Here is an 18,731-nt window from a genome sequence, read left to right on the forward strand (position 1 = left end):
CTGGAAGCAGCCATTAGAAGACGGGTACATTGTGGCCATGAAGGGATGCACATGGTCAGCAACAACACTCAAATAGGCTGTGGAATTCAAGCGATGATTGCTAGGTATCAACAGGCCCAAAGTGTGACAATCAAACATTCCCCACACCATTACACCACCTGAATGAATGAGAAGGTGTACAGGTGTGCTTTCGGTCAGTGTACACAAGTTTCAGATTTGAACAAGGGATATCGTGAGCTTAGAATGATGAAGTTCTATCTCCGTTTATAGGTAGTTCAGTATTGGGCGTCAAAGTTTTTACATTCCATTATGTTTTGTGAGATGGAACCTTTGTATTTTATTAATTACTAACAACAACAAAAAATCAACATTTTAAAATAACACCACACAGGCATTAATAAACACCTAATGGATCAGATTATGTAAAAAAAACTCAATTTTGACCAAAAATGGAGATAGAACCTTATAATTCTAACGTCACAATATCATGAAATCTCCTTCACGGTTCTGTGCTAGTTGCTAGTTCACAGAGCATGTCTGTGAACCACCATGAATGACAATCAAGATCAGATTTGTCATTCTACTTCCACACTATGCAATCAGTACCCAGCCAACCACCTGCCAAGGAGCGTCCTGCATCCCATCATAGACGTAAGTAAGTAAGTAAGTAAGTAAGTAAAATGTATTTATACAGCACCTTTCCAAGACCAAGGGTCACAAAGTGCTTTACATAACAAGGAAGATTTAACACAAATAAAACATAATACAAGAGTGAAAGCCACAGCAGGTTAAAACATGCAAAACGTAAAAAAAAAAAAGTGAAAATAAAAACAAGTAACAGACAACAGGTGTAACAGCATCAGCAGGACACAGAAAGACAGGCTTTTGGGGCCATCCAAAATGTCCTATACAGGACAGTCTTTAGCTGTTTTTTAAAAACCTCGACCGAGCCAGCTGATCTAAGATCCAAGGGCAGAGCATTCCAAAGTTTGGGAGCCATGTTTTGGAATGCTCCATCACCCTGGGTCTTCAGTCTGGCACGGGGGACAACCAACAAACCCTGGTCAGAGGACCTGAGAGACCTACTGGGGCTGTAAGGACGCAGTAGGTCACAGATGTAAGCAGGTGCCTGACCATGGAGGGCTCTGTAGGTGATGACTAGAACAGTGTACACAAGTTTCAGATTTGAACAAGGGATATCATGAAATCTCCTTCACGGTTCGGTGCTAGTTGCTAGTTCACAGAGCACATCTCTGAACCACTGTGAATAACAATCAAGATCAGATTTGTCATTCTACTTCCACACTGCAATCAGTACCCAGCCAACCACCTGCCAAGGAGGGTTCTGCATCCCATCATAGACGTGTCGTGCATGCTGCCTGTCTCTACATGCTGCCTGTATCGCAGGCTGTTACTGCTGCACGCCGCCACTGACACGACTCTGTCTCATGCATTACTGCACTCTGCGCTTGTTGGGATTTGACAATGTCTTTGACTTCATCTAAAGTATATGTGACACAGTCTGATCGTTCGTTCCGCATGTCGGCAAACCAATCAAAATGTTCAGACTTTTCTTTTGAAACACAGAACTACGTTTCAACGTTGTTGAGAATCAACAACACAAACTCGGTAGTCGAGCCAAAGTACTGCGACAACGCAATGGATTGGTTGAGTAATCCCCCCACTGCTACCTAAGTTAACTAGAACACTACTTTACAATGTTAGCAGGCTCACAAAACAAGCTGTGTTAGTTGACTAGCAATGTGTCGTTGGTTTTCAACAACGCAGAAATGTATTCTCATATCGGATCCCGACATGAGGACCAAAGCATTAGAACGTGACACACATTTGTATGCGACTGAAGACTATCGACCCATCTTCATCTGCGTGACGACTGAAACCTTGGAGGTGGAGGTCACTGAGATGGCAGCTTCGATGCAGGAGGAGGGAGGTGTGTCTATAAGGAGGGAGGCGTGTCTATAAAGAGGGAGGTGTGTCTATAAGGAGGGAGGCGTGTCTATAAGGAGGGAGGCGTGTCTATAAGGAGGGAGGCGTGTCTATAAGGAGGGAGGTGTGTCTATAAGGAGGGAGGCGTGTCTATAAGGAGGGAGGCGTGTCTATAAGGAGGGAGGCGTGTCTATAAGGAGGGAGGCGTGTCTATAAGGAGGGAGGCGTGTCTATAAGGAGGGAGGCGTGTCTATAAGGAGGGAGGCGTGTCTATAAGGAGGGAGGTGTGTCTATAAGGAGGGAGGCGTGTCTATAAGGAGGGAGGCGTGTCTATAAGGAGGGAGGCGTGTCTATAAGGAGGGAGGCGTGTCTATAAGGAGGGAGGCGTGTCTATAAGGAGGGAGGCGTGTCTATAAGGAGGGAGGTGTGTCTATAAGGAGGGAGGCGTGTCTATAAGGAGGGAGGCGTGTCTATAAGGAGGGAGGCGTGTCTATAAGGAGGGAGGTGTGTCTATAAGGAGGGAGGCGTGTCTATAAGGAGGGATGCGTGTCTATAAGGAGGGAGGCGTGTCTATAAGGAGGGAGGTGTCTTCTGGCATCTTTCAAAGCGAGAGCAGTGCAGTGAACCAGCATCTGGTCATGAGGTGTGCTTCAGTGATGGTTCGTAACCAGGTGGGTCATAACCAGGTGGGTCATAACCAGGTGGGTCATAGCCAGGTGGGTCATAGCCAGGTGGGTCATAACCAGGTGGGTCATAGCCAGGTGGGTCATAACCAGGTGGGTCATAACCAGGTGGGTCATAGCCAGGTGGGTCATAGCTAAGTGGTTCATAACCAGGTGGGTCATAACCAGGTGGGTCATAGCCAGGTGGGTCATAGCCAGGTGGGTCATAACCAGGTGGGTCATAGCCAGGTGGGTCATAGCCAGGTGGGTCATAGCCAGGTGGGTCATAGCCAGGTGGGTCATAGCCAGGTGGGTCATATCCAGGTGGGTCATAGCCAGGTGGGTCATAGCCAGGTGGGTCATAACCAGGTGGGTCATAGCCAGGTGACTCATAGCTAAGTGGTTCATAACCAGGTGGGTCATAACCAGGTGGGTCATAGCCAGGTGGGTCATAGCCAGGTGGGTCATAGCCAGGTGGGTCATAACCAGGTGGGTCATAGCCAGGTGGGTCATAGCCAGGTGGGTCATAGCCAGGTGGGTCATAACCAGGTGGGTCATAGCCAGGTGGGTCATAACCAGGTGGTTCATAACCGGGTGGTTCATAACCAGGTGGTTCATAACCAGGTCGGTCAGTAAACATCAGTGACGTTCATAACCAGGTGGGTCATAACCAGGTGGGTCATAACCAGGCAGTTCAGTAAACACCAGTCATGGCTGACATGGTGGATAGCGGGACTTGGAAGAGAGGGGACAACATGCTGTATTTATCTGAGATATGTGAGGCATGAGGGAATTCCTCCGCTGTGTCTCTCAGACTGGGGTTCTTGTGAACGGTAGTAAACAAATGCTTATCCTGTTTCAAGTCAGGGAACGTGAGATCATAAGGATGCATCAAAGGAAGGTGTTTGTCATCGCCTTGGGTTGTTTTCTCTCTAATACATGGGAGGAGGAGGAGACACGTTGGGGGATTCCAGAGCGAGACACACTGATGGATCCAAACACAGGTGATGACCTGCATGTCTGCTGCCTGAGCTTCGAGGTACGGCAGGCAAAAACATCGGTTTTATCATACACTGGTCAATTCTTTGAGATTTTGGGCTATTTGGCTTCCATAACATCGTGAGCTTAGAATGATAAGGTTCTATCTCCGTCTAGGGTAGTTTAGAGATATTGAGCGTCAAAGTTTTTACATTCCATTATGTTCTGTGAGATGGAACCTTTGTATTTTATTAATTACTAACAAAACAAAAAAAACATTTTAAAAATAACACCACACAGGCATTAATAAACACCTAATGGATCAGATTATGTAAAAAACTCAATTTAACACTAGTGGAAAGAAGACGTCCAAAATACACATGTAGGTGTTTATTTTACTATACTTTGTCTATGTGTGTCTCAGGCACGTGCCGTGAGCTTTTAGATTGGGTAAGCATAAGTTATAGAAATACACGTAATTACACATACACGCTATCAGTGAACGTAGTTTCAAGGAAATGCAATTTTGATGCCCTAGAACCCGCTAATAAACGGTAGTGTCACTTTGTGATCAGATTACCAAAAACAAAAAAAAACAGTTGCCAGTTTCGACTATATCAGGGGTGCTCATTGTTCAAAGATATTTTCAAGTAGCCAGCCTGCTGAAATCTACAAGTCCAGTTTCAACATCGCAAACGCACACACGCACAACACAGACACACACCGTTTCCATCCTCCATAGTAAACTCACAACACACTTTCTTTTCACACTTTGTCACACAGGCACATCACATCAAACCATATAAACAAGCACAGATCGCCACCAGCCTCGCCAATCATATAAATCATATAAACCGCTCATACCAGGCTTGCTGTATCCCCTAGCGACTCTCCCGGGCGGCCTTTAGCCAGTAGTTCTGTTTTTCCAGTCCAGTCCAGTCTACGAAATCCCTTTAGGTCGCTGACAGTAATGTCCATATTCACAAAATCAAGCAAGTTATCCTTATTGATTATTATTATTTAGATCGTATGAGCTAGCTGGCATAAGCTATTCTGCCGGGCGAGAGAAAGTAAGGTGAAATGTTAAGTGAACTTGAAAGTGATAAGAGCCAATCAGTAGCTCTTATCGGAATGAAAGACCTACTGATTGGCTGTAAGCATGCTTCCCCTGGCTACATTTAACAGCGGGCTGAGGCATCGGGAAAAAAATAAAAATGACATTTTCACGCATTCGAATGTACGCGAGGGAAAGCAGAGAGAGAAGTGCTTATATGCAACGCAATGCAGAGTAGGAAGTGCTTACTCCTACAGGTGGCGCTAAAAATGCAACGTCAAAATGAATGACTCCTGCTGCCCTGGGACCTAAAATACGACTCTTTTAATGGAAACAAACAAATGGTTACATGCACTTTTATTTTAATATTTTCACGGTCCTTTTTTATTTTTTCGTTGGGTTAGCACTGCTTACCTCTGCTTATATGGACGGCACGTCCCTGGTGTGTCTGTATATCCTCCTAAATATAGCCTGTTTTTTGTGTCTTGTTATTATTTGTTGTACACTTGTTATTTGTTTCTTGTTTTTATTTTCACTTGTTTACCTATTTCTTTTAACCTGCTATTACTTTTGCTCTTTACTTAGGTTTTTATAGCCTATGTAAAGCACTTTGTGACTGCTGGTCTGTGATAGGTGCTATATAAATAAAATGTACTTATTTACTTACTAAATTCACAAATTATAAAAGGTAGTTTTCTCAAAATGAGTTTTTTCCTCATACTCTGAACCAGAAATCTCCACTTCAGTAGCACTTACATACACCAAACTTACCAGTTCTATTCCTATCTATATTCTGAAGGCTTTTCCAGAAGGGTTTGTTAATATATCATTCATAGCCTGATTTATGTAACATTGTATTCCTAAAAACATAGCAAACATTTACTCTTTATGGCTGTTGACAGTATTTTCTGATTCATGGAGTGATAAAAAGAGATATCAACAATCCCCCGTGTAAAAGCTGTTGACACTAATATGTCAACAAGATTAATTCAGCGTTGTCATGCTGAAGCTGGAAAGGGCCTTCCCCAAACTGTTGCCACAAAGTTGGAAGCATACAATTCTCTAGTAATCAACTTACTTTATTAACTGATTTGAAGGCATTGATATAATAATAATAATAATAATAATAATAATAACTTTTATTTGTATAGCGCTTTTCCTGCAAACGTTGCAGGTCAAAGTGCTCCAATCATTATATAATCATCATTTAATTATTTAGTCATTTAAAGGCAATATTAAAAAGATGGGTTTTTAGTCTTGACTTGAACATAATGTGCTGAGGTTGCATCCCTAATGTAAACTGGCAGTGCATTCCACAATCTGGGTGCATAAAATAAGAATGCAGCCTCACCAAATCCCTTCTTTTGTACATGTGGTACACAGAGAAAACCAGCGTCAGAAGACCTGAGAGCTCTATTGGGCTGATATGCTAGCAAAAGGTCTTTCAGATACTCTGGTGCTGTGCCAGTGAGAGCTTTATAAACAAGCAGAAGGATCTTGAAATCTATTGTGAACTTAACAGGAAGCCAGTGTAGAGTTTCTAAAATAGGAGTTACATGAGCTCGTCTGCTTGTTTTGGTTAAAACTCTCGCTGCATATACTGTACAGTATATACTGACGTTCATCCTGACAATTTCAGACTAGCTTAGTCTGTTACCAGCTAAAATCTGATGTTCTCTTTTTTAGGTTTAAAGATTGTTTGTTCTCAGACATCAACACTGCTACAGAGGCCAAGGAGAGGGTGGTTCTGGGACTGCAGAGTCTGGGGAGCCGCATACCGAAGCTACACAAGGTCAGAAGCCGTGTGGATGTGTTTGGTGAGAGCATCAACACCCCTGAGCCGTGCACACGCTGGTGCTGCCAAGTTAGAGTTAGAGACATCAGAGTTCAGTTAGAGACGTACTTTGGAGAGACCCGAACTTCTCTGGAAGAGAAACTGCTGCAGTACTCGGGGGTTAACAAAGTGCAGTTTCCAATCATGGCCCAATGGAGATACTTAGGGTGTGTTCTCACTAGAACATTTGCTTCACTTGAAACGGAGTTTAGGATAAAGTTCGCTTTGCTCGGCATCGTTTGGAGCTGTGAGAATGCGCATTCGAAGTCGCTCCCACAGCAAACAACCGACGGATGCTTCGCTTGAAAAGGGTGGTTTCGCTCCGACGCATCGAGGTTGTACATAGGAAAACAACAGCGCATGCGTGTTGATCTGGATAATAGCGGGATGAACGAGCAATTCTAAATTTTTCTGACCAATCAACTACCACGTCTGTTGCTTCGATTACGTATGTTACTTCGTTTACATGAAGGGCTGTGAGAACGCAAATCAGAGAAATAATTTATGCAACAATGTTGCGAACTCATCCACTTGCTCCGGGTCTCGATTCAGACTTTCATGTGAGAACATGACCTCAGAGTTACAGTAGAGACATTAGAGTTCAGTTAGAGACGTAACTTCTCTGGAAGACAAACTACTGCAGTACTGGGGGAGGTTAACAAAGTGCAGTTTCCAATCACGGCCCAAAATGTCATGCAGATACTTATCATTATTATCAGCACCGTGCAGTAGTGTGGAAAGTGAAGAAAGAAGATTATTTTTTCATCAAAAAGAACCCGCCTCTATGAAAGGATTAGCCCTCACAGACAGCCCTAACATGACAACATACATCCATGTTGTGGTGGTACTGAAATCCACTGAATGCAAGTGCATGCAGGTGACATTTAACACTAGAACAGCCATGGTGAGTGAGTACATTTTAAAAAATATCTTTGCACTCAATCACATTTCAGGACCCTCCTTTAATGACTCTTCCTAGATATGTGCGTTCTACCACCCGGTATCCTTACATGTTCTGAATCACATCAGGATAAGCTAGTATAAAGCTATTTCACAGTTTTTCTGTGTAGGAGGCAGGCTAATTTACAAGACGCGCCAACTAGTGGTCGTAAACGATGGAGCTTGTTTATGATTGGACGAGGCTGTGTGTGTTGTCTGTGTCTGTTGTCAAATATATCATGGGCAGGACAGGCTGGAACAATGGGAACTCCAAACCTCCCGTTGTATAATCAGACATTATCCCATATTTAACAGCATCTATTGTCTCACTAAATAATACACTACACTAAAAAAAAGGGCCATTACTTTTGGTGGACTATGCATAAAAAGTGTTTTTTTAATAATACTTTATAAATGATTAAACCAAATTGTACACACACATATATTTAACAACGCTGATGAAATAGTGAAGAATTTAGCCGTACAGTGTACACATATTTATCTACACATGACTTACTGTTACTACCTGTCCATGCAGTAATTCCCCAGTGTAGGCAAACAGCACGACACAGTAATGATCATTGGCTCTCCAGCTCCCCGGCAAGCATCATCAACATGGAGTCAGGACCCTAACCGTACTGCATCAGTCCAGCTACAGTACAGGCAGGCTTATTACCGAGCAAAGGCTGAGTCAGCAGCATTTTAACAGCCGCAAGAAACGGCAACACACAATAAATGACAAAGGAACTAGGCTGACGTTTGATTCTTTCTTTACCACAAGAACAAAGCTTTGTTTTCTCCTCAGGATCTGTCATAGAGCCGTGCTCAAGCGTGACGTCTTGTTACTAGAAGCTCTAGTTAGCAGTAAGAGTCAACAGCTGCAGCTGTTAGTCCATAGTCGATTGCTGTACAGATCCATGCTGCTAAATACAGGGTTCCCACACCTTCTGAAACATCAGATTCAAGCACCTTTCAAGGACTTTCAAGACTCAATACAATTCCCTCAAATTCAAGGACCCAACACAGCATAGTTTGAGACAGATCTAGATGAGAATTTATATAATAGGAACTATCCGCTCACAGACAACAATTAAAAAGAGAGGCTTGAATGTGTGAACACTAGATGGTCTCTTGCCTTCTCTACCACAGCACAACAAAACAATATATTGTGAAATATGCGTCAAGTTAAGCAATACAGAGACTTATTTACTAGTTGACGAGCGAAGAAAAACATCTTTGAATATATATATTTTTTAAATTATAGAGAGAGAGAGAGGGGAATTCAAGCACTTTCGATGACCTATTTCACAAACTTTCACAAACTTTCAAGGATTTCAAGGACCCGTGGGAGCCCTGTAAATAGTTTCCTTTGGTTACAGTGCCTAGGTGTTCATTGTTAACATTTAAGATGTACATGTAAAAAATACGTTTGGTGTTTAGATTATGGAATGATTGATTGGATTTGAACTAAATAGACATGACCAACAAGCTACATTATGAACTTGTGTACAGAACCTTCATGTCCTGATACAACATGGAGTATACAGTCCAAAGACCTTAATAGTAATGATAACATGACTTTATAATTACAGCCATATAATTACAGCCACCACAGACCATGCAGCACCTCCTGATATGCCCCCTGCTGGAGCAGCCCTGCAAAGCATCGGACTTGGCAGAATTACAGCCAAATATTGACCAAAAATAAGATGTATGACTTAATCTGTTGAGTTTATGAGTTGGGGCGGCTGTGTCTCAGGAGGTAGAGCCGCCGTCTAATGATCGCAAGGTTGGCAGATCGGCGGTTCGAGCCCCGGCTGGCCACATGTCGAAGTGTCCTTGGGCAAGACACTGAACCCCAAATTGCTCCCAGTGAGCGGGCCGGCGCCTTGCATAGTAGCTTGCCGCCATTGGTGTGTGAATGTGTGTGTGAATGGGTGAATGAGAGGCTTTTGTAAAGCGCTTTGGATAAAGGCGCTCTATAAGTCAGTCTATATAAGTCAGTCTCTATAAGGGCCAATCCCAATTCACCCCTACAGCTTCGTTTTCACCCCTATGGCTTCGTTTTGCGCGTTCACGTTTAGTGGTAGGGATATCCCAATTCATATTTCATCGAGCCATGGCTTCATTTCGAGGCCTAACTATGGCTTCATTTCGAGCGATTCCAGGACCAGACTAGCTTTGAAGCCATAGGCAGGGCCGTTTGGGAGATATGCGAGGCCCTGTGCTAGGGCTGGGACGACGCGTCGACGTAATCGACTACGTCAATACGTCGACTTGCGTAATGTGCGTCGGTGCGTCGCAAACATTTAAAAAAAAAAATATATAGCTGCAATTGCGGCACTGCGCCGACGTGGTGGCGGGGGCGCTGTTTCGCAAATAAGTTAGCTTTCGTCTTTGCTAACGAAATAGCTGATAGTATGTTGACTGCTCAAGGAGAATACATAATATGTATTCTCCTTGAGCAGTCAACATACTATCAATATTATGTGAAAGTACAGAATGCCTGAGAGCCTTATATTGCATTATATTATATTATATTTTGAATGGTCATCTGGTGCCTGAATATTGTGTTTTCCTTTACATAAATAATGACATTTCCACCATAAATTGATGCAGAAAGGGCACAAATTGGTGCATATCAATTCACCAGAATGCAAGAAATTAAGTGTTTGATGTTTAAGGACCCCCAGACAGCCCTGCTTCATGGGTCCCCCCCGATGTCAAACACCACTGGTACCACCTCCGCCTCATTTTGAGCCAGGAAAAACCCTGATGGCCATGTTGGCATTCAAGTTGGCTAAACATAGCAGTGATTGGGCCTGTGTCTGGGTCTGTTTGACTGAGGCAGTTACAGTAGTAGTAGTAGTAGTAGTAGTAGTAGTAGTAGTAGTAGTAGTAGTACCCCATACATCAGCTGATCATTTAAAGGGGCGGCCGTCTGAGTAATGTGCATGTCACACGCTGCTTTGTTTTATAAGAGCAGCAGCTATTACCCAGAGTGCTTTATAAAGACACTGTTAAACAGAGAGAGACAATACAGCCATTATTTTGGGGGAAATTAAGTGATACATTAATCGAACAGGGGAAAAATAATCGTTAGACTAATCGTTAAATTAGTCGTTAGAGTAACCGACTAACCGGGAAAATAATCGATAGATTAATCGTTAGAAAAATAGTCGTTTGGGACAGACCTACCCTGTGCGAAGTCAGATTTGCGAGGCCTTTTATAATGATGTAGGCTACTATTATAACCGCGCGACACGCACGCACCGATATATTGCAAGAAATGCGCTCACATGCTGTGCTGATAGACAATAGAATATATACTTATTTAGATAGTTTACAACCATGTTTGTTTCATTTCAAACCTTTTATACTCGTAAAGGATTAGGATTTAGGATAAAGCAGTCATCATACCCAACATTAAATACGCACAAGCCATTATTGACATGAATAGAGATGTTACTCACCACCATGTAGGCCTATCCTTTATGTTGAAAAGCTTACAGCAAAAGCAAAAAGACATGTCCCGTTTTTGAGAGTTCACAAGCCACTTTCTTTCTATTTTTTCCCCATTTGGTAGTTTTCGGAGAAATAAAGTTTCACTAAAGTTTCTGTTCTCATTATTTTTAGGATAACTAAATCCAGGTTTCATCTTTGGGGGACCTCTTCTAATGATCACTTCTGTAACTGTAGAGTCCATATTATGTACCGGCCAATTTACCAGGATCATCATACATGACATATCTGACACCGTAGGCTCGTCTTGCGTTCCATCACTCTCAGCCCTGCTGCTCCTGCTCTGAGTAGCTCCATCTTCCGCCTCCGTATCCTCTACTTCGCCACTCCTGACCATCATCACCTGGGGCTGGGCAGCCCCACTGCTGCCGGTGTAGCTGTTGTCCTCCTCCACCTCCGAGACATCATCTTTGCCTCTCAGGGGGGGCTGTGCCGTGCTACTACTAGCATTGCTAGTGCTAGCAGTAACGTTAACTTCTTCGGTGCTAACGGGAGCATCACTTGTTTTTAGAAATGTTTCGAACGAACCTCTAAGCGAGGCCCTGAAGCCTTCCTTTCTTTTATTTTTATTTATTTTTTCAGCACCCGATTAACATTTTCTTCCTCGGTCTCGTTCCCTCTGCATTTTGTCCGTTGCACTAAGCAGTCACTATGCACAACAAGTGTCAACGCGCGCCCAAAATTCACGTTTCACGTAAGGTGTCATAGGGGGAAATTACTTTTTTCTGTTGCTAAGAATCTCCCTGTCCTACAGGTATGCTAGATTTTAGATATATGATTGACTATGATTATCACATGTGTGAACATTTAGAAATGTATTAAAGGCAAAAATAATAATATGGTCCCTTGCCTGGCGCTTTGGAGGGCCTCGCCAGCCAGAGTACCAAAAAATATATATATATACAAAAGGTTTTACCCTGCCTCACGCGAGGCCCTCCAAAGCGCGAGGCCCTGTGCCACCGCCCCAGCTAGCCCCCCCTTAAAGCGGCCCTGGCCATAGGGGTACGCTACCCCTTGATTCCAGGATGCATTGCGAATCATCTACAGAAATGTTATGTCGCTCTATTCAATGCGGAAATGTCATTTTACTTTCTCTGTAATTACTGATTAATAAAGATTTGAAAAAGTATGATAACCATCTTATTATCTTAGTGTAATGTCATTTCAATGCATTATAGACCTTTTCTTTACAACAAGCATAACAAAAAAAATCGCTGTTATGCCGAGGTGCCTATGCTTAACATAGAAAGTTCCACGGTCCAGCGCGCTCGGGTTTAACAGTAGAGGACTGGTAGCCTACCTGATCACTTCTATTAGACTATCAAAGCAGTACACCGGAGCACTCATATCTGCGCGTTTGTCACAGGGTGACAGTCCCTGTTCCTCTGCCCGGCGTCAGTCCAATGGAATCGTCAAGCACAGCCTTCCCCATAGAAATACATCAGTGCGCGATTACAGAGATGTACAATCATGTTTATTTAGAAATAAATTGTGGTGTTTGACAGCGGATGATGGTAGACATTTAATGTAAAGTTATCTATCTAAAGTTATCTATCCACAGGCTGATATGTGCATGATAGGCGCGAATTCCCCCCCCCCCCCCCCTCCCCCCTTGGTGGTATATGACGCTATCTGTATTGCGGCACTTATTATACCAAAACAACTCGCAATCTAATCCGAGCAGTTGTTATTATGTAATATTATCGATGGATGTGCCATTTTTGATGGAGGGCAGTGAGCGGGAGACTCATCAAGGACATGTAGTTAATTAATGCAGTGGACAGAGGCTGTTTCTCCAGCGTTCCTGTCACTTCGGATTTCGGAACGTAATGAAACTAAATCTGTAAGTCATGCATTTTTACATGTTTCCCATTGATGGTATATGACGCCGTGAATTTAACTTAAGTTCAGCCGCAAAGTTGTTGCACTGTTGTCCTAAATCAGTGCAGACTGGCAGGGTAGGAGGAGCACAGGTTTCATACAGGTTAGAGCGCCGTTATTCTGTCATGGTCTGATAATGAAGCATTGTTCTTTTTTATTTGATGACTTGTTTGATCGATTGATAGCGTAAAAGTGAAGTTGTGAATGAGTCACGAGCGTCAATGCTTTTCTACGATAATACTGATGACGTATCAGTTTTGAAGGGTTGTCCCATTTCATAGGGGTAGATTTCAACCCCAACGGCTTGTGGCTCTGTTCGAAGGCCTTGGCTCGAAATCGAGTCACACTCGAAAACGAGCCATAGGGGTAGAAAAGGGAATCGGGATTGGGCCTAAGTCAGTCCTATATAAGATTTCCTAGATATGTACGTTCTACCACCCAGTATCCTTACATTTTCTAAATCACATCAGGATAAGCTAGTATGAAGCTATTTAGATGTTTTTTTCTCTGTAGGAAGCAGGCCAATTTACAAGCAGCCAACTAGTGATTGTTGTGTGTAAATAGCAGCTTGAGCATTGTAAAGAGGGGGTCATTTAACCCCCGAGGCGGCTCTTTTAGTAGGTAAAAAAGGCACAGTCTTTTCGTGTTAATGCTTTGTATACCGCTTCAGACTGGGAGACAGAGTAAAGGGTAAGACGCTACAGGAGTTGATGGAGAACTCAGTTAACGGTTCAGACGTCACAGCTGGTCTCATTAAATTCATTAAAACACAGAAGTTCTTCCTATCCTTTATTTTCTTAGAAATGCCAATCATTATTAATTCAGAACGGCACACAGACGGATCGTTTGCAGAGCCCTGGCTGTTGCAGTATTAATGGTTAGGCCGCGTGCCTTTGGAGAATACTAGTGTCGGCACTAATAGACCTGGCACCTGGCACGCACCCTCACTTGTATGGCAAAGTTGCAGTCTGGCAGAATCTCTTTGCATTGCAGTGTAATCTCCCATCAATTGACACATTCATTTTAACTCTCACCAGGGGTCCAAAATGGCCTGATCCAGTACCTAGCCACCTGCCTTCCCCACCCCCTCCCTTCCCCACATCCAGCCCCCCACCCTCCCTCAACCCACCCACCCTCCCTCCCCCACATCCAGCCCCCCCCCCTCCCTTCCCCACATCCACCCTCCCTCCCCCACATCCAGCCTCCCCACCCTCCCTCCCCCACATCCAGCCCCCCACCCGTCCTTCCCCACACCAAGCCCCCCCCACCCTCCCTCCCCCACATCCAGCCCCCCACCCGTCCTTCCCCACATCCAGCCCCCCCCACCCTCCCTCCCCCACATCCAGCCCCCCACCCTCCCTCCCTCCCCCACATCCAGCCCCCCACCTCCCTCCCTCACATCCAGCCCCCCAACCCTTCTTCCCCACATCCAGCCCCACCCTCCCTCCCCCACATCCAGCCCCCCACCCCTCCCTCCCCACAACCATTATTTATTCAGGTGGACAGGGCCCTGGGGGACCAGCAGACACCTGCTGGAGAACAGTTCATCTCCTGATTAGGGTTTCACCGTGTTCAAACACCTCAAGGATGTTTAATGTGAGACAGCTGATGACTTGCGACAAAGACGACTTGCGTAAACAAACAGCCGATATTCTCCAACACATTAAAACATGTTTTAAGTAGTTTATTTTTGATTATTGATTGTAAACATTTGTAGTTTCCAACATGCGTTTTACAAATGAAATGGACTGCACTTATATAGCGCCTTTTTTGCTTTTTTGCTCCAGAGTGCTTTAGAATGGCCTCTCATTCACCCATTCACACACCAATGGCGGCAAGCTGCCATGCAAGGCGCCGGCCCGCTCACTGGGAGCAATTTTGGCAATTGTGGGGTTCAGTGTCAGCCGGGGCTCGAACTGCTGATCTGCCAACCTTGTGATCATTAGACGGCAGCTCTACCTCCTGAGACACATCCTCTACCTCCACCAGCCTCTACCTCCTGAGACACAGCCTCTACCTCCACCAGCCTCTACCTCCTGAGACACAGCATCTACCTCCACCAGCCTCTACCTCCTGAGACACAGCCTCTACCTCCACCAGACTCGAGACACAGCCGCCCCAAGTGTCAAATGATTTTGAGATCGCCTGAAAGTGATCTTTTTACAGACCGGTCATGTATTGGAAAGGTACGATGCCTGTACATCATAACAGGTTAGGAGCTACTGGGGTGGGGGATGGTTTGAGTTGGCTTTGGGACAACTTTGACAAATGTGCTTGTACTTTGCTAAAGCCATCCCCTGATACCTTCCCTTTACTTTAATCACGTTATGTTCTTTTAATATTGCCAAACCAGCATGTGTGTTGTTAACTTGCTTCAGCATTTTTTGTTCTTTGTGGAAGTGTGCAGGTTATTATATATTTTTTAAGAGGTAGGTTTTAAATATATTTAAATATATATCTTTTTTTCTGCCCCAAACCTTGCCGAATTGGAGGTTATGAAAAGAAAATAATAATTGTACTCCTACGTACTGTTATTACATCTGCACTGTCTCATTCCATGGTAGGGGACATATAATATGTATAGTGATACATACATATAGACACTTATAATTTCCCATCACTGCCTCTATTGGGTTGATAAGTGAATACGTTTATAAATGTTTTATACCAAGTTGGATATCGTATTTTATACAACAGTTAGTTCCGACCAAGTAATTTGATTGGACAAGAGGCATTCCATGAGTGCTGATATACAGTATAACAGCACTGGGACTTTTAACTATATGTATCACTCCGCCGCACAGATGTTCTACTAAATGACCGTTAATTAGACTACATGTTTGTGTTCAGGTTACTAGGCAACAGTCCATTTGAAGTTCAGTTGCGGAACTATTTTTTGTTTATTTTTACGATTAAATAAACAAACAAATCATAATCTGTTGTCGCTTATTACTGTAAACTAATCAATCGCGCTGTAGAACTGTTGTATAAAAGCAATATCACACTCGAGGTCGTGCTGTTATACTGAATATCAGCATGGCTGTGATTGTCTTCTACTCTGCCTGTGGCCTCGTACCTACGACCGAATCACAGCCGTGCTGATATTCAGTATAACACACTCCCTCTCGTGTGATATTGCTTAATTATACCAATTACAACCTTCAGATGTCCACCATGAATGGGTCTGCTCCCTCAGGTCCCCCAACAGTATAGATGATATATCAGTGTGTCTGTTTGCACAATAATATTATACCGTAACAACCATTCCTGGACCTGAGTGCAAAAGCGAGCCGCTGATGTACAGAACCAGAATAGATCATCTATTGATTGTGTTTCCGCATGGCAGAATGGGCTCTAGGCTGACTGTTCAATGCCCCATAGATTGAGAATTGTATAGTAACAGTAACAGCTTAAATCGAAAAGGACAGATTGCTGTGTCAATTGTTGTTTTGTATATTAAATCATAAATCCCACGCGTATGGTATTGGGACATCAACAATCTGTTCCTAACCATCTTGGATTTTATATGGCTTAGTTGTTAAACCTTAAAATCTTAAATGATGATTTATGTTTACCGTTTTTATTCAAGTCATGTGTGGTTCTTAATAATGTGTGCCAGACAGACAAGTTAATTGCCTTCTCTTAAGTATGTGCCTCTTCCATGTCTGGGGTAAAGCTGTGGTGAGATAATAATAATAATAGTAATAATAATAATAATAATAATAATTAATTGTATTTATATAGCGCTTTTCCGGGGCTCAAAGACGCTGACAATAAGGAAAAACTGAAACTGAAAACACAGAAACAACAAGCAACAGATAACATGAGCACATAGAACACAGAGTTAACGAACAGGCACAGGGAACAGTTAACACAGCAATGTCCAGGGGGGGGGGTGGCAGGGTTAGGGGAGATGGTTAGGGGTAGGGAAGGTTGTATGCATGGGAGAAGAGGTAGGTTTTGAGTTGGTTATAGAGTGAGTTTACACCTCCAGATACCTTGGTTAGTTACTTTCATGACATGATTTTACTGTCCCATATTGTTTTTCTCTTCTAGTACATCAGTGTCACTAGGGCCGACACCACCTACTGGTGACTGGATATCCATTGGACTAATTGCTAATGCCTGTCACCTGTTGTATGTGTGGCTATTTCGGTGTGTCCCTTTTCCCTGTTCCCTTGTTAGTCAATCACTTGTGTTACCCTTTGGAATGCTTCGAATCCTGTTGTATGTATTACCGCTTCACGTATCCGATACCCGGAACGTTATTGAGCCTTGACTTTGTTTGCGTTATTGAAACCTTGTACCTACTTTGGAGCCCTTTGCTCAAACTTTATTTTCCGTGTGCTTTGTTCATGCCTAGCCTAGAGGTTAGAGAGGCCGGCTAGCAATCGGAAGGTCTCTAGTTCGATCCCTCAGGAGGGAGCTGCATGTGCCCTTGAGCAAGGCACTTAACCCCTAATTGTTCCAGGGGCGCCGACTATGCCTGAGCAGCCTGACCCTGTGTCTAGAGCAAAAAATACCAAAATCCAACAATTGACTGACAAGTTAATTGCATGGCAAATACAATTATAATATATTATTATGCGATTTGGGAATTAATATATTTGTTAGGGTCTCTGATTTGCATAGCAATCAATTACACACTGTGTGGATCAGGTTGTCATTACAAACTGAGCAGATGGAGAGGAACAAAACTGCTCAGGAATGCGACCCTGAAGCCTGGGGAGACTTACACAAATGTACAAAGTTGAATGGCTGAGAGGAAAAAGCACAGTCGATGGGACATAATCTCAGTCACTCTACAAAACTGGTCAATAACCAACTGGCCAAAAATAATCCCTTAATGGAAAAACAATCTCTCTCACATCCATAATTAAATGGTCGGCTGTCTCAGGAGGTAGAGCCGCCGTCTAATGATCGCAAGGTTAGCAGATCGGCGGTTCGAGCCCCGGCTGGCCACATGTCAAAGTGTCCTTGGGCAAGACACTGAACCCCAAATTGCTCCCAGTGAGCGGGCCGGCGCCTTGCATGGTAGCTTGCCGCCATTGGTGTGTGAATGTGTGTGTGAAATTGAATGGGGGAATGAGAGGCCATTGTAAAGCGCTTTGGAATAAGGAGATATATAAGTCAGTCTGTTTACCATTTATAATTGTGTTTTGCAACAATGAATTCAAGTGATGCAGATAGAAAGTGTCTGAAAGTGACTGAAATGTGTATCATTTGGTTTCACTACAACAACATTACATTTAGTGCCAATCCAGCACAAGCAATGCAGTTTCTGCACCATCTCATGTGAAGAATAGTGGTCGTTTTATCACGTTATCTGTCTGTCTGTCTGTTTGTCTGTCACCGGCAAAGTCAGCAGCTTGTCAGGACCAAGAGAACATGAAGTCTTTTTTCTATGGCGTTGTCTTTTTGTGTTCTCTCAGTCTCAGCCAGTTCTCAGTATAAGTCAGTGTTCATCAAAGTGCAGAACCTTTGTCACAGCCATAATCTTATTATCTCTCCCATCACAGCTGATATCAGTGAGCACAGCCAGTGGCTCTACAGCGGCATTGGAAAAAAAGACAGAGTAAACCGTCGGCTTATCTCTAGACATTGTTTGCCTACCTGAAAGGCCACTGATGATAGACAGGAGAAGAAGTGGTTTCCATGGTGACCCCATACTTGTTCAGGAGGGTCCCCCTTCAGCGAGATTGTTAGCAGGTGTGTGTCTTCATTAAAGCTGAGCCTATAGGGGAAAAGAAAAAACAATGTTCCAGTCTGGCTAGAAGGCACCCATCTTACACCCATCTTTATCTGATAAGGGGGGGTTTCAGAAATGGTCTGTTTCAAAGCCCAGGAGGCAATTAATGCAGTTGCATGCTTGTATGGGAGCTAGCGCCTTGACAACCATGGGAAAGATATGTAA

General features: G+C 43.6%; 1 protein-coding gene across 1 annotated transcript in view; it reads right to left on the reverse strand.

Moving 5' to 3' along the window:
• The window catches only part of cntn5 (contactin 5), a gene marked incomplete at its 5' end in the record, with an annotated part of 185,283 nt that extends 166,798 nt beyond the window's left edge, over positions 1–18,485 (reverse strand). The window contains one exon of the mRNA XM_080526744.1: positions 18,431–18,485. Within this exon, the coding sequence (XP_080382870.1) occupies positions 18,431–18,485 (55 nt within the window). The remainder of the gene's footprint in view (positions 1–18,430) is intronic.
• Positions 18,486–18,731: the final 246 nt, after the last annotated feature.

The sequence above is a fragment of the Nansenia antarctica genome (assembly GCF_963989245.1).
Source record: "Nansenia antarctica genome assembly, chromosome: 1".
Lineage (NCBI taxonomy): Eukaryota > Metazoa > Chordata > Actinopteri > Argentiniformes > Microstomatidae > Nansenia > Nansenia antarctica.